The sequence below is a fragment of the Acytostelium subglobosum genome, assembly GCF_000787575.1.
Source record: "Acytostelium subglobosum LB1 DNA, scaffold: scaffold3, whole genome shotgun sequence".
In the NCBI taxonomy this organism is placed as follows: domain Eukaryota; phylum Evosea; class Eumycetozoa; order Acytosteliales; family Acytosteliaceae; genus Acytostelium; species Acytostelium subglobosum.
Window position 1 is genome coordinate 1,149,015 of NW_012236529.1, and position 24,515 is coordinate 1,173,529.

At 43.2% G+C, this 24,515-nt stretch overlaps 12 protein-coding genes across 12 annotated transcripts; 5 read left to right on the forward strand and 7 right to left on the reverse strand.

Moving 5' to 3' along the window:
• Window positions 1-2,177: 2,177 nt before the first annotated feature.
• SAMD00019534_019500 (hypothetical protein) lies at window positions 2,178-3,044 on the reverse strand (the record flags this gene model as incomplete). The annotated part of the gene is made up of 1 exon (XM_012902541.1): window positions 2,178-3,044. One exon carries the CDS (start codon window positions 3,042-3,044, stop codon window positions 2,178-2,180), a length of 867 nt encoding a protein of 288 aa, XP_012757995.1.
• A 1,286-nt stretch (window positions 3,045-4,330) lies between these two features.
• Window positions 4,331-5,855, reverse strand: SAMD00019534_019510 (hypothetical protein; the record flags this gene model as incomplete). Its single annotated transcript, XM_012902542.1, has 4 exons — window positions 4,331-4,858; window positions 4,924-5,102; window positions 5,177-5,499; window positions 5,587-5,855. The coding sequence occupies 4 exons, from the start codon at window positions 5,853-5,855 to the stop codon at window positions 4,331-4,333; spliced, it is 1,299 nt and encodes a 432-aa protein (XP_012757996.1).
• An 846-nt stretch (window positions 5,856-6,701) lies between these two features.
• On the reverse strand, window positions 6,702-7,145 carry SAMD00019534_019520 (hypothetical protein; the record flags this gene model as incomplete). The annotated part of the gene is made up of 2 exons (XM_012902543.1): window positions 6,702-6,866; window positions 6,957-7,145. Coding segments are annotated over 2 exons (354 nt in total), but the record flags the coding sequence as incomplete, so codon positions are not given.
• A 262-nt stretch (window positions 7,146-7,407) lies between these two features.
• On the forward strand, window positions 7,408-8,696 carry SAMD00019534_019530 (hypothetical protein; the record flags this gene model as incomplete). Its single annotated transcript, XM_012902544.1, has 3 exons — window positions 7,408-7,651; window positions 7,728-7,828; window positions 7,896-8,696. The coding sequence occupies 3 exons, from the start codon at window positions 7,408-7,410 to the stop codon at window positions 8,694-8,696; spliced, it is 1,146 nt and encodes a 381-aa protein (XP_012757998.1).
• Window positions 8,697-8,907: 211 nt separating this feature from the next.
• Window positions 8,908-10,684, reverse strand: SAMD00019534_019540 (hypothetical protein; the record flags this gene model as incomplete). Its single annotated transcript, XM_012902545.1, has 5 exons — window positions 8,908-9,555; window positions 9,627-9,925; window positions 10,000-10,194; window positions 10,271-10,429; window positions 10,513-10,684. Coding segments are annotated over 5 exons (1,473 nt in total), but the record flags the coding sequence as incomplete, so codon positions are not given.
• A 1,051-nt stretch (window positions 10,685-11,735) lies between these two features.
• On the forward strand, window positions 11,736-13,922 carry SAMD00019534_019550 (hypothetical protein; the record flags this gene model as incomplete). Its single annotated transcript, XM_012902546.1, has 5 exons — window positions 11,736-12,155; window positions 12,248-12,496; window positions 12,572-12,983; window positions 13,045-13,566; window positions 13,660-13,922. The coding sequence occupies 5 exons, from the start codon at window positions 11,736-11,738 to the stop codon at window positions 13,920-13,922; spliced, it is 1,866 nt and encodes a 621-aa protein (XP_012758000.1).
• Window positions 13,923-14,058: 136 nt separating this feature from the next.
• SAMD00019534_019560 (hypothetical protein) lies at window positions 14,059-14,898 on the reverse strand (the record flags this gene model as incomplete). The annotated part of the gene is made up of 3 exons (XM_012902547.1): window positions 14,059-14,389; window positions 14,541-14,703; window positions 14,886-14,898. 3 exons carry the CDS (start codon window positions 14,896-14,898, stop codon window positions 14,059-14,061), a joined length of 507 nt encoding a protein of 168 aa, XP_012758001.1.
• Window positions 14,899-15,195: 297 nt separating this feature from the next.
• On the forward strand, window positions 15,196-16,325 carry SAMD00019534_019570 (hypothetical protein; the record flags this gene model as incomplete). The annotated part of the gene is made up of 3 exons (XM_012902548.1): window positions 15,196-15,357; window positions 15,444-15,905; window positions 15,936-16,325. Coding segments are annotated over 3 exons (1,014 nt in total), but the record flags the coding sequence as incomplete, so codon positions are not given.
• A 165-nt stretch (window positions 16,326-16,490) lies between these two features.
• On the reverse strand, window positions 16,491-17,826 carry SAMD00019534_019580 (hypothetical protein; the record flags this gene model as incomplete). The annotated part of the gene is made up of 2 exons (XM_012902549.1): window positions 16,491-17,654; window positions 17,725-17,826. Coding segments are annotated over 2 exons (1,266 nt in total), but the record flags the coding sequence as incomplete, so codon positions are not given.
• Window positions 17,827-19,231: 1,405 nt separating this feature from the next.
• SAMD00019534_019590 (hypothetical protein) lies at window positions 19,232-19,472 on the forward strand (the record flags this gene model as incomplete). Its single annotated transcript, XM_012902550.1, has 2 exons — window positions 19,232-19,388; window positions 19,462-19,472. 2 exons carry the CDS (start codon window positions 19,232-19,234, stop codon window positions 19,470-19,472), a joined length of 168 nt encoding a protein of 55 aa, XP_012758004.1.
• Window positions 19,473-20,443: 971 nt separating this feature from the next.
• On the forward strand, window positions 20,444-20,768 carry SAMD00019534_019600 (hypothetical protein; the record flags this gene model as incomplete). The annotated part of the gene is made up of 2 exons (XM_012902551.1): window positions 20,444-20,453; window positions 20,524-20,768. 2 exons carry the CDS (start codon window positions 20,444-20,446, stop codon window positions 20,766-20,768), a joined length of 255 nt encoding a protein of 84 aa, XP_012758005.1.
• A 134-nt stretch (window positions 20,769-20,902) lies between these two features.
• SAMD00019534_019610 (hypothetical protein) lies at window positions 20,903-24,457 on the reverse strand (the record flags this gene model as incomplete). Its single annotated transcript, XM_012902552.1, has 1 exon — window positions 20,903-24,457. One exon carries the CDS (start codon window positions 24,455-24,457, stop codon window positions 20,903-20,905), a length of 3,555 nt encoding a protein of 1,184 aa, XP_012758006.1.
• Between the last annotated feature and the right edge of the window lie 58 nt (window positions 24,458-24,515).

Below are 24,515 nucleotides of genomic sequence, written 5' to 3' on the forward strand. Positions count from 1 at the left end.
ATTTAATAGTATTTTGAAACTGCGTTGTAAATTCATCAAGTTTGAACAGATTCTTTGCCCATTGTATGAACTGTCACGTGATTATTATCTTTGTCGATCAGGTGATTGGTCATTGAATCTACTCAACTTGAGCACATTCATGTTGTTGTTGTTGCAAATTAAATTTAATCAGCAGGGAAGGAGTGAGGGAGTGAGATTGTGAGGTGGACCCACCCCAATGCAAACCTCACTCATTCATTGTCAATCATTATCAATCAGTCAGGTGGGGAGTTAGTTAGTTTGTTTGATTGTTTGATGATAATTACTTATAGAATAGAATAGAATAGATATAACATAAACATACCGATTGATTGATTGATAGACAACAACATACATACATACACACATACTATTTATAATATATATAGATATAGATATACACATTGACATCAACACCAATCGATGTCACACAAGGAGACCTTGACCAAGTTCTCTTCATTGAGGATATTATCTTTGAATCATATATCCGATCACTTCAAGGCAACAGCTTCAAGTAATACTACAAATAATAACAATGACATAACAACAAACAACAACAATAATAATAGTAGTAGCAGTATAAACAAGATAAATATTATAAGTTATGACCAAGAATCGAATATACATCAATCACTTATGCTGCACTTGCAGTTCCCCGACGACTTTAAACACTCGATACGTGTGTCATGCGGGGACACTGTGCAGTCCACAAAGAAGCGACTGTCCGAAGAGTTCAATATGAATCAAACCAGCTTCATCTTCCAACTCGACGAGAAAGTCATGATCGACCCACTCTCATTCAATGACTTCCCTCAGATAGTTCACAAAGAGTCCATCAACATCAAAGTCAACGTATGTTTATGACATGATGCAGCTCAATCATTCAATCAAAGTAAAGTACTCACATTCATTCATTCGATGTCTAGATTGTTGGAACAATGTTCAACAAACAACAGATACAAGCAATGTTATTGGAGAGGAGACGCAGTGAGTTGGGCGTGACATTCTCCCCGCGTATCGTCACTCATGAATTAACTATACAGACAAATGCATTGGATCAGCCAAACACACTCAATCAATCACCGTCAATGACGCCAAAGTCTGGCTCATCACTGACCGTGAACAAGTCTGCGTCTAATCGCAGACATTCTCTCAATCTCTCCTTTCCTCAGGACGAGGAAGACTCTGTTGTGGAGGATGCCTCGGCCTCCATCTCTGCATCATCTCAATCACCATCGTCATCAGCTGACAACAACAACAACAATAATACAATCAACGTCAACAGTAGTAGCAGCAGCAGTAGCAGCAGTAGTAGTAGTAACAGAACACTTGATGATAATCTAAAAGATCTTACACTGGATAACCAATCAAACACGACCGATACATTGATGACGACAACATCATCACCTTCCTCATCATCAATTTCATCATCATCACCTTCCTCCGACATACAATCTCCTCCTGCAATGATGGAGGTGAAAGAAACGACAACGACTACGACGACAACAACGACCACAATGACAACGATTCAAGGATCACCAAAGGTGGCCAATGTATCGTCACCCGCGTCACCGGCCAGCTCCAGTTCCAGTCTGGACTCACCCTCGAACATGTTACTTGCTTCGCCACCAACAACCTCCACCTCTGTAGATACCACTCAACAACCTTCACCACAACAACAACAACAAGCAACACGAGTACATACACCAACAGCAAACCACCGAAAGACACATCTGAGGCTCAGCTCACTCTGTGCCGACTTATCACTATCAAAGAGCTTTGAACGAGACATTGAGTTCAGGGAAAGACCATTCATGGTACCGCATCCGATAACAACAACAACAACAACTTCATCATCTGTGGCTTCATCATCTTCATCATCACAACTTTCCAAGTCTTTCCAACCAACTCAATCACCTTTACCATCATCAAACATCACTGGCAATGACAATGACATTAACAACGATAACAACAATGACAATGGAATCAATGAAACATCAAGTGGCGGACCAGACACAACAACAACAACGGCAACAGAACAACAAGAACAAGAACAACAAGAACAATAACAATAACACATGTGGACAATATACTTTATGGTTCAGGATCTATTTTATTTATGCGCGCTCTTTGATCAATCAATCGATCGATCAATCAATTTACGTCTTGATGAATCCTCGGACATCACCAACACCTAACCAATTGTAATGGATTGATGTCTTGTAGCCGTTCTTCTCCATTGACAGACACAGATAGAACTGCATCCAGTAGAAGCCAGCCAAACCAGTGAGTATGTGCCAGATGGCGTGCAGCTGCAGGCCTGGGATGACGTAGCCATCTTGGCACAGCTTGCGCTCAATCAGCCAGCAGATATAGGCAGTGCCCATTGATGTGGCTGCGAACAGCAGCAGCTTCTTGGGGTTGCATTGCTTGAGTGGCACGGGGATGCTGCGACAGATGATGGCGCTGATTGCCACGAGCGTTACAACAAGTATGCCAAACGACGCCTGCAGGATTGTGGGTATGTTGCGGATGACGTAGATGGTCGATGCCACCACGACAAAGTAGATGGCCAGCAGGTAGGGCAGCAGGAAGCGGAACAGCTTGTAGTACTTGGAGTCGGCCTTGCTCACGGGGTCAATGGTGAACAGGCAGTACAGGAAGCAGCACACTGAGATGACCATGGGGAACTCGTCAAACAGCTGATGCTTGTAGAGTAGGGTGGCGTGGTAGAAGGCCGAGCCAATGCCCACCGTCGACAGGGCGGCAAAGGCCACCAAGGCCTTGTTGCGCGTGGCCTTTAGGTTGCCCATGCGTATCTGGTGTGGCAACAGATTGGAGCCGAGTGGGAAGAGAAGCAGTAGGGCGCCATAGATTGCAAACAGTGTGATTCCAAAGCTGGATATTGTGTTGTAGAACTCGCAGATGAATGGGGATATATCGTAGTTTAGTTCGCACCAGTCTATTGGGGAGTCTGGAATGCCCCAATAGTAATGTTTGTATTGTGGTTGATGGTCCTCTATCATTGTCATTTATATTATTATTATATATTATATATGTTTGATTGTGATGGTGGTGATGATGGTGATGGTGGATAGTGATAGGTGTGCGCGCTTAATGATTGATTAGAATATATATGCGTGTTCCAAGTTTGATTGATTGATTGATTGGTATCCTGGTTGATTGTCCAAGTCTTGAGTATAAGCTTCAAGATTGAGATATTTTCGTTTTGAATGAAAGAAATATAATTGTGTGATTGATTGATCACAAGACGAATGTTGTGTGATTGGATTGAATTTGTGGTCTGTTGTTTGTATGGTCACGTGAGTGATTGAGTTAATTAGGTCGCCTCCTTTAGGTATGTAGTGATTGTTAAATGTAATATTAACTTACATTACACACAAGATCTTCAAAGTTCAAATTGGTGTTAATGCCAGAAGAGTATTGAATGATTGATTGATCTGATCTGTCTTTGTCGCGCTATGTTGAATGTGATATGTATTCGTTGTTGAACAAACAACTATGCAATGTGTTCAGTATGTTGACTGTTGTGATGAACTTGACTTGACTTGATTACAATGAAATGGTGTGAGTCTAGTCTTCCTAGCTGTTGTTTGTAATTGTAGTTGTTGTTTGTGTTGCTGCAAACAACAGTGTCGCGTAAATATATATATAATTGTATGTATATGTATAATAAGTATATACCTGTGTATGTATGTGTGCGTGTGGTGTATTATAATGATTAGACGAATGGATGGAGTGTGTGGGTGGAAGGTCAGCGCCCTTTATTATTATCAGGTGATGAGTGTGGATAGAGAGTAGTGTTTGTAATGATCAAACAGTGGGAGGGGGTGTGAATCAGAGGGTGCTACACACGAATCATTCATTCAATTGATTTTGGTTTGAACTACTTCATACACACACTCAACAGGTCCACGTTCCATTCAAAGTAAATGTGATGATGACCGCATGGAACACCTGGTATGAGAGTTCCAACAAGGTCATCCATTCCGTCGTCACGTCTCGAAAAATTCGGAAATCTTTAGACCCAGATGTGAGGACTAGTCCATAAATGCCTCGGTTTAGCACCATAATGTTGTTCATCACCATCGCGCATCCCAAAAGAAAAGGCCTGAGGGTCTAGGGACATCCCACCCCATACCTCGAGAGGGGCAGTGTTTGAGTAGACTATTCTGGATACTTCTGGAAAAAAATCAATCATTTACAACAATAATATTCTTTGTTATATATATTACTACATCTATTTATTCGATTCGTTCGTTCATTCATCACATCCTTTCAAACAAAATGATCATTCGTTTGGTTTGTGCAATTCTGAAGGATCCAGTTGCAGGTTGATGCCAATAAAGTTGAGAATGTGCTTCGAGAGCCAGTAGGATGAGTGTGCAGATAGGATGGAGCTTATCTCTGTCAACGTTCGTATTCCTTTGGGCTTGAATCGGTAGTCATAACGTATGCCGGCAAATAGTGAGATGTTCAATCTTTTGGTACGTTGTAGATATAGTGACGCTTGATGGGACGATCCCTCCTCCATCATTGTCAACTCTGGAGTGTTGACGCCAGTCTGGATGGTAATCGTTTCGCTACTGTCATCCTCGCTCGACTCTGATGAGTTGGAGTTACTCTCTGAGCCTGGTACTGCCGGTGCGGACAAGCCGCGGAGCTCTGGCGTTGACAATGATGGCCTCAGCTCGCCACCACTATTTTGTGCACGTAACTCTTTGTTCTTTCTATGTCTCCTCCTCTTGCTAACCCTTGGTAATGGTTGTACTGGTTGTTCAGTGAATCGTTTATCTATCAATGGCTCAATTAAGTATGCCTGAATGAATGAGTGCATGTTAGTTTATGCTCATACCATGTTGTCCGCTCCAAGTGATCACTTACAACTGGATCATGTTCATTATATATATTCCAAATATTTATGCAATTGGGGATTGGTATTCCATCGCTGTATCCACGGACACCAAGCATCATTGCCAATGGTGAACCAATAAGGTATAAGTTATAAACGTCAAAGTAAAGGTCCTTCCATTCAATATGTTTCATCTTTTCATCTCTACATCCTACATTCATTGAATAGAATGATTGATTAGTATGATTGATTGATTGGTTGAATGATTGATTGAACAGAACATACTCTCTTTCATATCCTTCATCTTCATCCATAATGAGATGTTTCCAGAGTCTGTCTTGGCCCATTGATTCTCACGCATGTGATTGCAAAGTATGTCGTAGATTATGACACTGCCCAATGAGTGTGCCAAGATGGATATCTTGCCCTTGAAATTGGGATAGTGATCCATGAATGTAACATATGCTTGATTGAACTTGCATGTTACCAATGTGTATAAGAATGATGAATAGAATGGTGATGCCCACAACAACAAGTCCATAAAGTTATCTTTTACAAAGTTACGCAGAGAAGGTACTCCGCCAGGTCTAACTGATTCCAATTGACTCCTGTTAAACATTTTGGGTTGATGTCTGTCGTGTCAGTGTCGGCTGGATCACAACCCATGGGTTGGTGGACTTGGGTAAAGTACATACTCTTCCAACTTTTTGTGTAGATCCTCATGCCATTCAATGGCGATGAACTTTACTTTGTTGTCAAAGCAAGGATTTAGACCATCGAACTTCTTGCTCATCTTTTCCACGTTTGAGTAATAACTTGTACTCTCATCATGCTTTCCAATACCATGTAGTACAAACACTACATGATTGTATTGACACTCTGGCATTGGTGTGAATTGAGGCATCCCAAGTTCTCCTGCCAATGTCATTCCAGATATCTGTCCTCTAATCTCGTTGTTATTCATTTGATTATTGATTGTTTGATTGATCAATCTAATCTTATAGTATAATAAATAATAAATAATGTTATGTATCTTTGTATACAAGGTAGGTAAATGAATGGAATACTAATACTTATTAGGACAAGATAAAGTATGTGATTGTCCGTCAAGGTCGTCCAAACGATCTCCCTATCACACATCTTTTGGGGCTTGGCGCTTCAAGTGCGGGCTATTCCGACCCCCTCTTCTTCTGAATGCCATTCATTCAGTCTCGCGACATAATTCACGTAATGTCAAAGCTTTCACGATATGATTAGAGTGTGTTGAGTGTGTGTGTTTCGTAACTGCGACCACACAACGGGGGTCACTATCACTCACTCTTGCAAGTGTGTAATGTAAGGTCATCATAATATGACATTGGAACGGACTGAGATGACGAATTATCATATTCGTTTGTTTGTTGGTTGGATCTTGCCATGTGTGGCGTGTGGTGGTCTTTATGAAGTGGTGTATCGTGGCACAAGAGAGAGACTTGTTTTGCAATTAAATGTTACTATTTTGGGTGCCCAACCGGGCCTATTCTTTTCCTTGGGTTCTTCTAGATTGAGGGGTCGGGCTCTCTTTGAAGGCCGCGGCATGATTGAATTTGTATTGGTAGAATGACCAGTCATTCATTACAACGTCTTCATTGAAAAATCCAAACAGATACAACTTCGTGTAACATCACATCATGGTAATATTAATACCTTTGATTGATTGATTGATTGATTAATTGACTGATTGGTTGACTGATTGGTTGGTTGGTTGGTCAATTGATTGATTGGTAACAACTGGAACTACCTCTGTTGATGAATGGCATCCACTTTACTTGGATGCCAGTGATGTCAGTCTCTGGAACAATTGATTCTGGAACTCTGTTTGGTACATGTCACTGTAGCGCATTAGCAGGTTTGGCAAGGCATCAAAGAATGGTGGCGCTGGACCCTCATCTTCATCCCTTGATGTCATTCTATTAGGTTCACTATGTTCAATAACCTTTTGGTCAACCAACCAATCAATCAATCAGAGATATCTGTCAGTGATACACTCATTGCTTTGGCCTTTAGCATTGAGTACTTTACATACAGAGTATCCATCATTCATTGACATCTTTACAAGTATAGTATACTTCTCTTTACACTTTACATCTAGTACTACTATACCACTACTGAACGATGATTGTGGATGATCCTTTAGAACGGACACTGATTCTACACCAAATGAGACATCATTGATTGCATCTTCAATCTCTTCATCGAATGTATGTGATGACATGTATCAATTATCTAACTATTTGTTATACATGTAATATACTCTATTTGATTGAATGGTTGATTGTTGAGAATGAATACCCATTCGAGAATGAACCCTACCTCGCGCGAGGAGAAGTCCCTTCACCCTTTTCAACAACATGTCTACAAGGTGTGGATGACGAGGCATCACCCAATCACATCGCCTCATCTCTCACACATCTCCATTCATTGATGTAATGTAATAGTACATGTATTAAGTAGTAGTTGTATATATATAGTAGGAGATGAACACAGATAGTAGGAGTACCAATGTTATTGTGGATGAACTATTGACTAAGATCAATGGACAGAGATTGGAATGTGATCTGTTGGTATCATTGTTCTATTCATCGGCTACATCATCCAGAAGGTTCTCAGTATGTGAACCATTCCCATCGGCATTCAAGTCTCCAACAGGTTCAAAGCAGTTTGATAACATACTTGAATCACTCAATACATTGCCTCCACTTTCACTACTAACAACTAAAGGTAAGTAGTAGTACTGAGTCGGTCTAGGCCTAGACTATGGATATGATATACTGACGTATGTCCTTTGATTGAACAGAATCATTGTATCAACTACCAACTGAGTCATTAAAGTTGCTGGACTTTATTGTAAATAACAACAACAACGACTTCACCGTCAAGCTTATCGATTATAAAGAGGTAAGGAGGGAGTGTATCCACTCACTCAATCATTGACTGAGCCATCACTAACTAACCAAACTCAAAGTTTGAAAGAGAGACACTCTATCTTGAAGACCTGCTTGAACATTTAAAGACATCGCAACTACCTTCAAAGGTGTTCCGATTCAACTATGATCCAACTGTGAAGGAGAAGAATGCAGAGTATGATCGTCTGGCTAAACAGTTTGGTACTTTATTTGGCTATCACGGTAGCGCCAACGACAGTTGGAACAACATCATCAGGGGTCGTGGATTTGCCAATCAATACATCTCTGAAACATGTCTATTTGGTCATGGATTTTACTTTAGCTCCGACAGCAAGGTGTCGCACTCGTTTGTCAAGTATGGACGCTGGTGGGACAAGTCAGAGTTTGGCGACCGTGTTGGCTGTCTCTCTGGCTGCGACATCATCGATACGGACCAAACGAATCGAGGCATCAAAGTTTCTCCTGCCACCTCTCCACTGCCCTCACCTCGTCCAACAGTCTACACTGAAGAGGACAAGGAGTTGCCGGATCACTACATTCTCTCCAAGATAGGTGGCCACATCCGTGTAAAGTATCTTCTCTTGTTTGAGGATCGCAGCAACAGCAGTGGCAGTTCACAGACGATACCATCACCTACACCTACATCACCTGGCGCCACGACTAGCAGTAGTCCAGCTGTTGCCACAGCACCAGCAGCAGTATCAATTTTCACAAGAATATCACAATGGAGACCATCACCTCTATCAATATTGGTATTCTCATTCATCATTTACATGGCAGTGTTGGTCTTTGTTGGCCGCTCACAGCCCAAGAAGAAGCCGACCAAGCCACTCTACTTCCAATCAAGGTTAGAGCTGTAGTAATGAGTGAATAAAATATGATCACAACATTCAATTAATTAATTAATTAATTGCCAAAATAATTGCAACAAACCAGAGTTTTCTTTGCCAAAGTAATATCCAGAATGATTGAATGATTGAATGATTGAAGCAATGTTTATAGAATAGCMAAGCAAACTAGCAACTTTTAGCCAACATAGCTCAGCTCAACTAGACTAGCAAAGTCTTAGTTGGGAGTGATCTTGATGGTCAACTCAGTGGCAGTCTGGATGTTGTGATTTACAAAGATACGGTTGTGGGCGGTGGTGTAGGTGGCGATCAACTCGGGGATGAACTGGACGGTGTAACCATTTGGATAACGCATGGCTTCGTTGATATAGATCTCGGTAGGTAGAGTGCAATCACCGTTGATGACGTAAGTGATGGTGTAGACAGAGGTGGCGTCCTCAAAGATGGACTGCTTGGTAGTACCGGCTACGGCCATGGCATAAGAGCGAGAGTAATGGTAGACACGCTCGGTGTTGACTGTTCCATTTGAGTTGAAGAAAAAGTTACAATAGCTATCAGGTGCAAAACATTTGTACTCCCAGAAAATCCATCCTTGTAGATGTTCCTCCACCTTATCCATAGTGTGAATCATAGAATCCAGAACATTTGGGGCATCACCACCATCTGCGCCAAATTCAGTCAACAATCCAGCGCATTCCAACTTGTTAAGGTCGTTCATTCTAATGACCATGGCCTCATCGATCGAGACATCGGGAGGGATGTAGAAATGGTAGCTCAGAGCACTCAAATTTCTAAAGTCATCACCACCTGGAACACGCTCAAAGCCAACTCCAGCATCATCCCAGGTAACTGGCTCAAAGAAGATGATGTGCTATGAGTGTAACATGTTGATTAGGTCAGTAAGGAAGGCCATGGAACATCCCATCTCGAATTTATACATACCTGACTATCATTCTTTCTGATGGCAGCATTGAGGTTGTCATACATTGGAGCCAAGTTTAGCTTGTCGGCAACACCTGGAACAAGGAGTTCGGGGTTCATGTAGACATCACCAGCCCATGGCTCATTGATAAGCTCGTAACCGAGGACGTTGGTGGCACCCTTGTACAAAGCGGCAATCTTTTGCCAGTAGGAAATGAAGGCGTCTTGAGTGCCAAAGTAGTTCTCATAGAGTGCCTGGAAAGTGTACGAAACGGCAGCAGTGCCATAGTACGATGCCCATGGATGCTTGGCGCAGTCCTCTGATTGAATATGAGATTAATTAATTGGATGATTAGATATGATTGATTGAGAGTATGACAATGACATGACTTACTTGCACTGGGGTCACCACCATCTGGACGATGGAATGGAATAACTTGGAGTGGAGCTGGGAAGTCGAGATCGTAGTTGCAAGTCCAGGATGGGAATCCCTCACCACAGTAGTAGTAGGACCAGACATCCTGATGAACATCAATCAAAGCATAGATACCATATTGGTTCATTTGGTTAACAAGGTCACCCATAATATCTGTATTTGATCATTCAAATGAAGGAGTTAGATAACTACTTGATTGATTTCGATTGAATTGAATTGCTATACATACCAAAGTAGGTCTCGTTGTAGTTACCTTGGGTTGGCTCGGCGCCAGCCCACATCATACCAAGACGGACAACGTTGAGGCCCCACTCTTGCAAGTAGGCCATATCTTGTGGACCAAAGGACTCGTAGATGTCAAACTCTTGAGGTGGGTACCATGGGAACTCTAGAAGAAATGGAACCAATGTGTAAATGTTAGTTATTGATTGATTGATTGAATGAATGAATGTATGAACTTGAGTCACGTACGCTTCTTCATAACATTGACACCATGGAAATACATCTCACGTCCATCTGGATCCAAGAATTTCTTGGTAGATGGGTTGACTATGATGTTGGGATTGGAGGAAGCCGACAACACAGCATTGATGGTGATGGCCACCAACAAAAATACAATTGTTGATTTAAACATTTGGTATATATATATATATCTCTATATCTATATGTATTATATTTGATTGATCAATCAATAAAGTTGTAGAATAATATAAGAGTATGAGCACAGGTTAGGCCAAGCGGGTAGGGATGTTCAGTGGACAATACCACCTTTTTGTAAATGCCGAGAGTGCTACACACCTTGAGACTGACTTCATGACGGAGGATGATGAACAATAAAGTCCATAAAGTTTATGTCATGTTAAATATCTTTAGAGATTGATCATGGGCTATGCCTAGAGGCCTCTGATCAACTGATCGATTGATTCAAATTGAATGTGTGGGGCTGGCCCCTGGTGTCCCCACGTCGCACGCAATTCAATTTCGAAATATCCAAGTTTGGATTGGATTGAGCATTGACAGAGGGTACAAGGTGTACATGCATGGTAGCAGGTACCTGCTTACTCTTACTCGGAGTACCCATCAATGGGGATTTGGGAGGGACCCAACATCCCTATTGTCAACATCCGAACATACTCCCGAGGGATGAACTGTGTAGTGTTCTTTGTTTGTCAACTAATCTACTTCTCCCCCAATATGAGTGGAAGTTGGATAATAGTATCCATGCACTACAATGATAATGATGAAGATCACAAAAGTACTACTTTGATTGATTGATTGGTTGGTTGGATGTTGTTGTCATACAATTAGACAAAGATTGAATAACTCTTTAAACAATTCAGATATATTCACTCACTTAAACTTCCTTCTTAACTTAGTGATATCGATTGGCTGGCTGATTGATTGAATATATTCAATATATGATAGAAATAATCATTGATGGTAATAAATAAAATACATGTTATTTGTACATTCTTGGGAATTTGACCCAGAAAGGAACAGGAAAGACATAATTATGTCTTTGTTTCCCATCCCTGTGATCATAAATAATGATAAAAAGTGTGTGTCTTGGTGTCTTTTGTTGTCAAACATTCAACTTCATCATATCATTTATTATTACAAATACCTACATATCTAATGAGACTACTACTTACATTACTGTAGTACATATATATAACGCACTGATAACAACAAAGATGGAACATTCAGACAAAAAGATAAAGACAAAGCATATACCAATCACTTTGATATCGAATGATTATAAACACGACAATAAGTTCTTTCATAAGAGTTGTACAAAGACACAGGCACAGGCTACATCGACACCGACATTGACGCAACAGGTTAATACACCTACACCAACAACACCAACACCAGATACAAAGTGTAATGATGTTGAAGTCAACAACAATAACAACAACAATATAACGAATGACATTGATTCGAAGAATAGAAGAAGAGATTATGTTGATGCTGCTGTTGGAAACACTGGTGAGACTGTTCCACTTTATATTAGCGAGACAGAGAGACGTCTATTTGAAGTATTGCTACAGGTGGTAGAGAAATCAAAGTGTGGAACAACTCTTAGAGTCGCTGGTGGTTGGGTCAGAGACAAGGTATGTGTTATATTATGATCATTCAATCATTCAATCAATCATTCAATCAAGTTAATAAATCAATAAATAAATACTTATACTTTTATGAATAGCTACGTGGAGATGACTCTAGTGATATAGATATTGCACTGGACAACCTTATGGGTGAGGCTTTTGCATCATTGGTCAATCAGTACTTGCAGGATCATAATCAGGAGACTCATAGGATTGGTGTGATTCAGTCCAACCCATCTCAGTCCAAACATCTAGAGACTGCCACTGTCAGGATATTCGACATGTGGATAGACTTTGTCAATCTGCGATCAGAGACCTACACCGAAGAGTCAAGGATTCCGACAATCGTATGTGTGTTGGCTGGCCAGGTCCATGCCATGACCATGCCACGACACTCGCTGACACGCTATACACAACAACAGCAAATAGGTACACCTCAGGAGGATGCATTCCGCCGCGATTTGACCATCAACTCATTGTTCTACAACATCAATGAGAATAAGATTGAGGACTTTACTGGTAATGGTATCAATGATTTGATGTGCGGCATTGTTCGCACTCCACTGCCTCCTCAGACAACATTCTTGGACGATCCACTGCGTGTACTCCGATCAATCCGTTTCGCCACACGTCTCTACTATGCAATCGATCACAAGCTTGTTGAAGCTGCCTCTTCACCCAAGGTCAAGGAGGCTCTCAAGTCCAAAGTGTCGCACGAGCGTGTTGGAATTGAGCTGGAGGGCATGCTATCTGGTCCTCGTCCCGACCTGGCCATTCACCTAATTCACGACCTTGGTCTATTCGATCACATCTTTAGTCTGCCAGAGGGTGTCAGTAAGTAGACAAGCCAATTCAGACCATCCGCCACGCATACTCATTCACATCATTCCAACAGCGATCAAGGAGAAGAACTACAGGTTCATTGCCACGGAGAATATATTGAATATGATGAGGTTCATCAACTGGGGCGTGGCAAACGAGGAGGTACCAACGAGGAAGCTTAGGTTGGTGTCCTCGCTGCTGCAGGTCTTCAAGGACTACAATTACACGACAAAGAAGAATAGACAATTGCCATTGATTCAACACTTGATGGTGGAGTTCCTAAAGTTCTCCAACAAGGACTACGACGACGTACTCAATGTGTTGGAATGTGCCGAGAAGTTCAAGCAGCACGTTGCCAATCTCGACATCAAAGGCACATTCTCGAGGAAGGACGTTGGATTGATCATGTACAAGGCTGGTCCACTATGGAGAACTGCACTGGCCAACTCCCTCATTTCCGAGTTGCCCAAGTACAACAGGAATCTATCATACCCATTGCACAAGCCCGAGCTCATCGATGGCGTACCCTCGCCCAGCTCACCCATGCACGACTTCCATCTCCACTCTCACAATCCCCATGCTCACCACCCACCTTGTAAGTATCCCGCCAAGCATGGCAGGCAAGGCCAGACCATCAGACGACAAACAAACATACTGACTAGTGTACTACCACCCCATGAATGAGTAGTGTGCGAGGCATCTAAAGCCATTGTTGCCAAGTATGATAACTTTGTAGCGAGTGTTGCGAGCCATGATTTGATTGGCGTGTGGAACATAAAGAAGCATTTGGATGGCAAGATGGTGATGGAGATGTTGAACATGAAGCCAGGCAAGTGGCTGGCAGGCGTCCTACAGGAGATCTTTGAATGGCAACTGGACAACCCCAAGCTGGATCAAGAGCATTGCAAGCAATGGGTACTCAATAAATTCTCGTCGCTGCCTAAGCAGTAGCGCTGGCTAACTTCCAATCGACACTACGCCAAAGACAAGACAACAACAACAACCATAATGTTTGTTTCCATATGACAACTGTTTATTATAATCACCTGTGCTGCGCTGATGGGGCGTTTGACTATCTGTTTCGCGTTTAGATCAAACCAATCTTGTTGGCAACGTCGGCGGCGTCGTGAGCTGGGTCCAGGGTGACGAAAGCCTTCTTCTCACCGAGTGGGGTGATGACGGTGTTGACGCGGGCAACATCGACCTCGTACATCTTCTTGACGGCCTGAGCAATCTGGTATTTGTTGGAGAACATGTCGACCATGAATGTGATAGTGTTGTTGGCCTCAATCTGCTTGGTGGCAGACTCGGTGGTGAGTGGGGCCTTCAGGACTCTGAATTGATCCATCTTGGAGGCTCTCTTGACCGAGTTTCTTGGGTAGAGTGGGCTCTTGGCCAGGTGGAGGGTCTTTGGGCGTCTATGTTGTATGAATGATTGATTTGAATGAAGTTGATTAGACTCTATGCTCACTATTCCTAATGTTATCTCTGAATGATCATCTATATCTCTGCTCCTGCGATTCGCATAACCTGTTCGCTAAAATGTGTTCCTGAATGTTGTAGACATACCTGAAGATGACCTTAGTTCTGATCTTGCGAGCGGTCTTCTTCATGGTTCCCTTCTTGACAGCAGCGGCAGCGGTGGCAGCCTTCTCCTTCTTGGCACCAGCGGGTCCGGTGATGACAGTCTTCTGTCCGGACTTGACAGAGAGATCCTGCTTCAAAGTGTTTCCTGTAATCGAATGAATCGAGTTGAATGAATGTTAACATCATCATCTTCTCTTTGTGTATCATCATCTGTCGTAGTGATAGACATGTCATGATCAATCATCGATCGCATTCATTGTTGATATCGATATATCCCTGTTGTAATCTAGATGTCATGACATATATCCTGTGATGTTCGATAGATACCCTTCTTAGACATTGTTATATGGAATGTGTGAGATGTAGAGCTACTGGACTGGTGTAAAGAGGATTCGCCTATGTTTAGAGTTGCTCTTGTCAAAGGTATCCGAGAGACAGAGTCGCGAGCTAGCAGTGGTTGTCTCTCACACCACCAACTAATTCAAATTTAATATGAAAATAATTTTTAGTCATTCAAACAGAAGTTCGAAACGAAATGATTGGTTCAACAACAACAAAGCGAACGAAAGTTGAGTGGGCCTATCTCTGGGTGCCTTTCAATCTAAATCAATCTATCAAACACAGATCAATACATATACATACATATATATATATATTATACCAATACACAATGGCATCACTATCAAGATATGAAGGATGGATGAACAAGACTGGTTGGAAGAAGGGCAGTGGTCTTGGCAGAAATGAAGATGGTGATGTCAACTTTGTACAGCCACAGAAGAAGAATAATACACAAGGTGTAAGATATGATTGATTGATTCATTCATTGATCAGTTGTGATACATGTATCAAGCTCACTAACATCAATCATGTCATTCAATATAGGTTGGCAATGCCAAGTTTAGATGGGATGAGTTGTGGTGGGACAACGTGTACGCGAGCACTTCAAAGAAGATAGGTGGTGATGCTGCAGATAATAGTCTATTCGAATCAAAGGATGATGTTAAAGAGGAGGAAGAGGATGAGGAAGAGGAAGAGGGGGTGGAGATAAAGAAGGATAATAGGGATACAAAGAATAAGAAAGATAAGAAGAAGGACAAGAAATTATCGAATAAGAAGAAGGAAGATGAGAAGGTAGAGGAGAAGATAGAGCCAGTGAAGAAGCCTTTGGTACATGGTCAGTTCACAAAGTCAAAGGTACAGACATTCGATTCATTCGATGATGATGAGGATGAAGTAGTTGTCAATGATGTACAAAAGACAGAGCAGAAACAGGAGCATCAACAAGTACAACAACAACAGCAATTGGAGCAAACAAAGAAACAACAACAACAACAACCAATCAAGGATATTGTTGGTGATGTCAATCCAATCAATGTCAATGGAAAGGTATCGGATATGACAGACGATGTGTTTGAGGCTTGCAAAGGAAGAGTGCTGAGGAAATACGTACCAACTGGCAAATTGGCCAGGCTGAAACAACAAGAGGAGAACTTCAAGAATGGCAAGGCTAATCAATCAAGTGACAACAACAACAAGTCAAAGGAGGAGCAAGATAAGAAGATAGAGGTCGTCAAGGTTGCCACCTCGCCAGACAAGTCCATCGAGGACAAGCCAATCAAGAAGGAGAAGAAGAAGGAAGAGAAGAAGGAGATCAAAGAGGAGGAGGACACAAAGAAGAAGAAGAGAAAGGATAGAGATGCCGAGAAAGAGGACGATAATGACAAGAAGCTGAAGAAGAAGAAGAGTAGCAAGAAGGAAGTAAAGAAGTAATAACTTGTCGAGGGATCGTTCTCGAGAACTTTAGTAGTAATCGATATTGGATTGCATTGGGGAATGAATGAATGAATGAATGGACGGATGGTGACACAGACCTGGAAAGGGGATACTCTAACTACACTACGCTACACTACACTTGACTATATTACTCTACTTGAACTTTTGGGTGACTTGAGCACCAAGCAGGTTGGCATCCTTGAGTGTTTGATTGGGATCCAAGTTGATGGGTCTCTGGGGGTAGCCAGAGAGAAGGTCAAAGGCACGAGTGTTGCCATTGATGCTGTTGATGTAGTTGATCAGTGTGGAGAGCGTGTGTGTCTCGTTGAAAGTGACCTGGTGGCGCGTGCCATCGGCCAGACGAATCTGGACCACTGTTGTTGGCTTTGTCTTGTCGATATCAATGTTCATGTTTGCTCCGCTTGCAGGCTGGGTCGATGCTGTGCTGGACGAGGACGAGGTCGTGGTTGTGGTGGTGCTGGTCGAGGACGATCCACTGCCCAGGGCCTGGCCGCCTCCTGAGAAGGCGACGTACTTGGGCTTGGGTGGCTCGACGTATTCCTGTTTGCGGTTGTCAACGAGCACGATTTGCAGTTGGTACTGATGCTGAGGAGCCTTGGCCTCGAGCTCCTTGGGCACGACACCACGGTTGATGGCCTCCAGGAACTCGCGGTTCTGGGGATCATCGAACCTGCGCAGGGGACCGTCGTCCAGTGTGAAACCCTGCTGCCAGAAGGTGATCTTTACCTCCATCTGCTGCTCGCTGTCTTTCTTCTCCTTTGGTGACTCGACTTTTGCGCCGCCAGCGTTGGTGTTGCCAAGCACGTATCCCGATCCCTCAAATGCAGGTTGAGGCTTTGGCTTGGCGGCTTCTGGCTCTGGTGTTGCGCCCTGCTTCTTGGCGCTCTCAAATACCTTCTCGACCATCTTGTTGTCATCGCCCTTCTTCTGCTTTGGTGCAGACTCGACCATCAGACCAGACTTCTCACCGCCAGTGAAGTATCTCTGTGTCTTGTCATCGTCCTCATCCTCGTCATCATTCTCCTCCTCTTGGTTGTAGTCTGAGAGTGAACGAATAGCTCCTCTACCTGCGCTTGGCTTTGAGGCTGCTGGCTTGCTGCCTCCGCTGCTGCTGCTGCTTGGAGTGGAACCGCTACCACCACCAACAGTACCAACCTGTCTGAATGGTTCAGAGCTATAAGCTTGCTGTTGCTGTGGCTGTGACTGTGCTGTTGTTTGTGGTTGTTGACGTGGCGCAGTTTGTTGTTGTACAGGAGGAGGTGCACCAGATTGGCTTTCGAAATATGACATTGTTGCACTCTATTATAAATGAGTTAGCATCTTGTTAGTGATCATTCAATCAACCATTCATTCAATCAATCATGCATACCTCTAAGTCCCAACCATGACTTTCAAGATAGAACTCAGATTCTTGATCTGATGCATTTGTAATTGATTTAAAATTACTAATAAGTTCTTTTTTATCTGACATTATGTATTATATTTGTATGTATATGTATGTGTATGTATATATATAAATTGTGTATCTGTATGATTGATTAAATTAAATTGTGGTGTGATTGATGTTCATTCAAGTTTCCCAATTTTGAACCCTTTTCTAGTTCACTTCAGCTAAACAATGACTCATTGTTCAAAAATCCAGCTTTCTTGTATTCAAAGAGATAATGTAATTACAACAAATTTAATTGATTATGTTTGATTGATTGATTGATTGATTGATTGATATTGATGACACATTGATATACAACAACTGATAATATAGACAGGGAGGTAGTAGATCTATCCATCCACCCAGGTCAGGGAGCTCAACAACAAGTGACTAAGACGAAGATGATGGTGGGGATAGTCAGGCAGGGCATGAGAGTTCATGCAGACTTAGCAGGGGAAGCACATTGGGACGCATGGCACGCATGGCATACAAGGGACACATGGCATGCATGGCATGCATGGGACGCATGGAGCACAGACAAAGTACTCCTGGTGGGTGTGGGTCACTGGGCCGCAGTCAGCAAGGGAGTTTCCAGACTGCGATGATCCCGAACGTCCACCGGCACCAATCATGCTCGAGCTTGAACCAAGTGGCTTAACATTTCCGAAGGAGGCAATAGCTTCTGTTGGTCGCGAACACATTAAGGTATGTAATTGTTAGTATGTGTGCATGTTTGAATTATGAGTGGGCGTAACTTACTGATCAACATTGTTTATATATGGGTGTTAAGATTAAGAGTAAGAGGATAGAACTTGATAGTTTGATTGATTGATGATTGGATATTCAGTGGAAGAACTGGGATGATTTGAAATGTTCCATTTGGTCCTGTTTAAATAGTGGATGGCATTGCTATTTCTGGATATGCGGATTCCACATGTGAAAGGTGAGATGGAGTATGAAATTGAATGGCAATTCAAGGACTGCAGTCTACAACGCTCCAATCAAACATTATTACAAGCCTTTAATTAGGGGATATGTTAGCTAACATTTGTTTGATCGTTAGTGCTGTAAGGTATCCATAATACATCAATCAATCAATCCAATCAATCAATGATATGTGAGTGCCAACCAGGCAGTCAGCCCTCGATCCAATTTAATGGCGCGCACTTGATGGCAAATAGCAACGGCAACAGTTCCAAGTGCAAGATGATTGTTTGTAAATTTCAGATAAACAGACACGTCTGTATGTCTGGTCTGGACAATGGATGGAAGGTAGGTGTTCATGCACTTGGTCGGTGGATCAGATCATATTGACAACAACAGTGGATTGTCCATTAAAATCATTGGATATCATAGTGATCGCGTGAGTTGAATGAATAGCCGTTCGTTGTTACAACCATCAATATCATCAACTCCAATCCAAACCCATACACATCATAAACCTTAAATGATATTACAACAGCAGCAGCAACAGATTGACATAAACAGCCAGAATGAGAGAGGGAAGCAGAACATATCAATCAATCAAGTGACACTTCTGCTTTGCTTGACAATGACAACGTGCGATGAGCAACCAAGTTTCACACCACTTCCACAGGCATGGAGTATGTTAGCCAGACTATCCATCCCCAATTTCAATATGCCCATCACCTACTATATCCTATTTAACCATAATAGGGGATAATTGATTGACTGACACTCCTCTCTAACTCAAACACACCCACACACTCACCCATATATCTTGATCAACCAGAGTGATGTCCACTGGATATGTCTTCCAAATGGGGGTCAAGTCATGTGACATGTCACAGGTTCACACCCCATGTCATCACTCACTCACTCTAGCACTAACTAACATGATGTGTAACATTGACATTTATTATTTGAGAGGTACATCACATCACACCTCAGCAATAACATCCTATCACTTACTCATAAGATAGGTTAATCAAGAACAACAACAATTGAATTGATTGGTGTATTGTATTACGATATACGAATGATGCTATTTTAGATCTTCACTGTCTTTGTCAATAACATCAACCTTGAAGACACACAGTACCAATCATATGTTGAGCATGGATATCATGAAGATGATAGGTGGATTGGATTGATTGAGAGGTGGAATGGAGTTGGAGTGTAATCACACAGTCTGCTTCATGGGATTGAACATGAATTTGAACATGACAGTACCACCTCTGCAGTGAGTGGTAGTCAATACTTGGTCGATCAAGTGAACGTCCAACTTTAAATATTATAATATTAAGTGATTGAACTGGAATTGACAGGACATCAAACGTCCAATCAATCACTCCCAAGTAGATGTAGTATACATATATTCAATCATACATACATACATACGACCATTAATCAATCACTCAATGATATCATAGTAGTGTTCACTGAATCACACAATAATTGATATATATATATATACATAAGGGATCTTCGATTGACATGTTACAATTAATGAGCTGTTCTGGTTGTATGTAACAATATCAATGACAATCAATGGTCTATCGATCACTATTTAAACCAGAGTTCAATCTATTTATTATATCATCAAATCAAACGATACCAAGTATCTAAATAACAATCAATAATCTAAACGATCTATTTAATCCATATCCTCTACCTTTACCTTTAAAATCCTAATACAATGTTGATCAGTATGTGCCCACATTCAATCATTATCCTTGGAAAATGCCAATATTAACATCATCTCTTCTAATATAACAGAGGCTCTTACTTCTACTGTCGGTTCATTCATGCCATCATCGATGAGCGGTGGCGTTATTGGTTCATCTGGTGGCTCTGGATCATCCCAGGGTAGCAACGGAGTTGCTTGTGGTGGCTGCGGACCATGTGGCCCAACCAACCACACCTACCAAGAGTTTGTTGCCTATCCATGTGCCCCATGTTACCCATGCTATCCACCACCATGCTACCCATGCTTCCCACCACCATGCGTTAGATACTGCTAAGCGGCATCAGTCAATCAATGACCTGCTCTTCCATCCAGAGCATTGTACTCTTGTTGTTGTAACCTAATCTAATCTAATCGTGTAATAAACTTCCAACTTGAATTGGAGTATCATAATAATGTAATCAATCAATATTAAGTCTTCATTGTTGTCTTGTCCAAGATATGTTTCAGATCGCGAAGCTGTCCTTGCATCAGCTCCAACTCCTTCCTCTCGTGGTAGGCAATGCGATCGTCCTTCTCGCGCAACAATTGCTCCATAATGAACTGTGATTGATTGTTTTGATGGCTATTGTCCAATTGCCCAGCGTCGTGTATTGGTGATGGCATGGGTGAGTTGCCAAACAATCGAGTGCCACTCTTGTAGGGTGTAGTTGGTGCAGACTTTGGCGCCTGTGCCATAGTAACTTGGTCGACGTCAAAGTAATTGATATTGCCATTGCCAGATGCTCCATGTCCATTGCCATTGGCATTGGTGTTTGTGGGCCTTGAACGAACGTGAGCTGCAGACATTGGATAGTTGTGATTCCTCTGATGCAAGTGTTGTGGCGTGGATGGCATGTGCATCATGTCGTGATCATTGGAGTGACGTGATGGACTGATGTTTGGCTTGAGTGGTGTTAGGACTGGCGCAGTGGTGTGGACAGTGACTGGCAACGCAGTGGTGATTGAATGGGAGGGCGTGAAGTAACCAAAGATAGACTGTTGCTGTTGTTGTTGATGATGTTGGATTGATGGGGTGCTACTGGCAACTGGCGGTAGAGTAGTGATATTGATGCCAGAGGCCAACCTCTCTATATCATTGTTATAGAGTACTCTGTCCAAGTCATCAATGATTGATCTATGTCTCCTGTGATCAATGCTTGTACTACTGCTATTGTTGTGATTGTTATTGCTCCTGATGTTGTTGTGTTCATGACCTTGGTCAGACAGCTCATCCATGAATTGGGAGTATCCAGGTGGAGAGGACGTGTTGATCCTGTCGGGGGTTGGCTTTGGCGAAGATGGGTCGACTGGTTTGGATCGAGCCGGGAATGGTGATTTGTTGTTAATGATCTCAGAGGTGTACTTGAGCAAGTTGGTGATGTCCATCGTTGGGATGTCCTCCAATTGAGGTGTCAGGTGCTCAGTCGCTGCTGTTGCATTTTGTGAAGGTGGCTGCGACATGCCAACCATGGGAGGTGCAACTGATTGTTGTCGCAGCAACTGTTGCTGTTGCTGTTGCTTGAGCAGCTCAACCTGTGTCTCGAGATGTTTGTTGAGTTTCTTGAACTCGCCAATGCTGGACTGTGATTGCTGTTGCTCCTGCTCGTGCATGGACTGCTGTGAGGTGAGACTGTCGACATGGCTTTGCAGCAACTTGATCTGTGACTCGAGGTCGGCAACACGGTGCGAGTGGTCCTCGCTCTCGGTGGCCCTGTTCTCAGCGGTGGCCAATGATTGACGAAGTGCTTGGATCTCATTGTTGGATGATTGAAGTGACTGGTCCAGCTGCTGGTACTCGCTGTTGATGTTCTCACACAGCACAGTGACCTGCTTGTTCTCCTGCTCCAGCTGATTGATGCGCTCCTTCTTGTCGGCGACGGCAGTCTCCAACTCCTGGCGGTACTGCAGCGCCAACTCCAGCTGCTTGTTGATCTCCTCGAGTAAGGGGATCAGCTCCTGCAGGAGGAAGTCCTGCTGGGTCTTGTCCTTCTCCTCCAGTGCCTTGGCGCGAAGCTCGAGCTGCTTAATGTACTCGCTCATGCTTGTGTGATCAGTGCGCATGCGCTGCAGCTCGCCAATCAGGTTGGTGTTCTCTTGTTCAAACAGTGTGACGTCCTGCTCAAGGTCGCGGTTGGCCTTGGACGATCGTGAGGTGGACTTCTTGTCATCCGACGTGGAGATGACCTTGACGGCCTTCTCAAGATGATTGATGTTGTGTTTGAGTTTGGAGACGAATGGGAATGAGTCCTTCTCCAACCGCTCGTCGCTGCTGTCGCCATTATCATTCTCCATCTCTGACATTGCACTTCCACCATGGTTCTTGTTGTTCATCTTGAGCAATGAGTCCAATATGCACCAGATCACCTTGTTGGCATCGCGGATCACCTCGGACAAGTATCCCTTCTCTCTTTGCAATGTCTGAATATCCTCCAGATTGGACGACACTGTGTTCTCCAGACTCTCCATCTCAATCTTGTACGTGTCCAATGTCTCTCTTAACTCCTTTTTCTCCACGTCCTCGTTGTCCACATCCTCGTTCAACACTATCTCACTCTCCAACTCCTGGTCCACGTCTTGGTCGTCCTCGTCCTCTATGATCTCTTCGTCCTCGTTCATAACAATCTCGCTCTCCAACTCTCGGTCGACCTCTTCGTCATCCTCGTCGCTATCCTTGTTCATCACAATCTCACTCTCAAGCTCTCGGACTACTTCTTCGTCATCCTCTGCATCACTGCCATTGCCACTGCCACTGCCACTCTCCTCGTCGCTGTCATTGTTCATTACAATCTCGCTCTCCAACTCTCGGTCAGCCTCCTCGTCCATGTACTCTTCCTCGTCATCATCATGGACGACAACATCGCCATCATCATCACCGTCATCAAGATCGATGCTATCATTGCAAATCATATCGTTGTCATACTTCATCAGATCGTCATCACTGTCCTCTTCCTCCTTGTTGCTGTTCTCAAACAGACGTGACCTGTCGACATAGTTCGGACCGGTCTCGCCAACATCGTGCTCCTCCTCCTCGACACCAATCTTGAGATTGAGATCGAATGATCGCACGTGGAGTTGATTGTTGAAGGACACCTGGCGCTTGACTTGGACGACGCCGACCATGCGGTCGAGCTCCTCCGTGGCCATGCCCTTCTCCAGCAGCGAATCCTTTAGCTTCTTGATGGTGTTGTTGGCACTCTTGAGCTTCCTGGTCGCGACCTCGAGCTCGTACAGTCCCTTCTCATACGACTTGATCGTTTGGTCGCGCTCGGCCAGCTCTGATGTGTGGGTTTCCAGGTCATGTCTTTGTACTCGCTTGTTGTGTTCCAAGTCTGACTTGATTATCTCGAGCTGTTTGCTCAACTCATTGTTCATGGCCACGAGGTCCTTGTCTGGTGTCTGCTTCTTGGCGTCCAGTTGTGGAGGAGTATGGAGCACCTCCACATTCTGCATCGTCAGACTGTTCTCGCGATGATGTCCCTTGTGTTTGGTCGGCGGGGCACTGCTGCTGTTCTCCATCTTTGGCGGTGCGTTCTCGTTCGAGGGTGCGGCTGGTTGATCTTGGACTGCCAGTGGTTGTGCGAGCTGTTGGCGCTGGTGCTGTGCCATCAGCTTCCTGTGTGCCTCCTCAAGGTCTTGCTTCTCAATGACCAGGATCTGCAGAGTCTTTTCAAACTTCTCGATTGTGTCTTTGTTGTTGGCTTCATTGTCTTGTGTGATGGCGTAGGCCTCCTTGGTGACGTCCAGCTCCTCCTTGGTGAGCTTCAGTTCATCGCGAACACCCTCCATCTCTTCTGTGAGGGCCACCACCAATCTCTTTGACGCCTTCTCATGGCTCTCCAATAAATCGCAGTCCTTCTCCAATAGCACTATCTCCTTCCTTGCCGAGTCCAAGTCTTCAGCCACACTCTCAAGTTTGGCCAATTTCTCATTTGCCTGATCCAATTGAGTTTGCATTATCTCCATCTTCTTCATATCTTCATCCATTACTTGTACATTATTAATATTGTTTGGTTGTTGTTGTTGTTGTTGTTGTTGTTTTTCT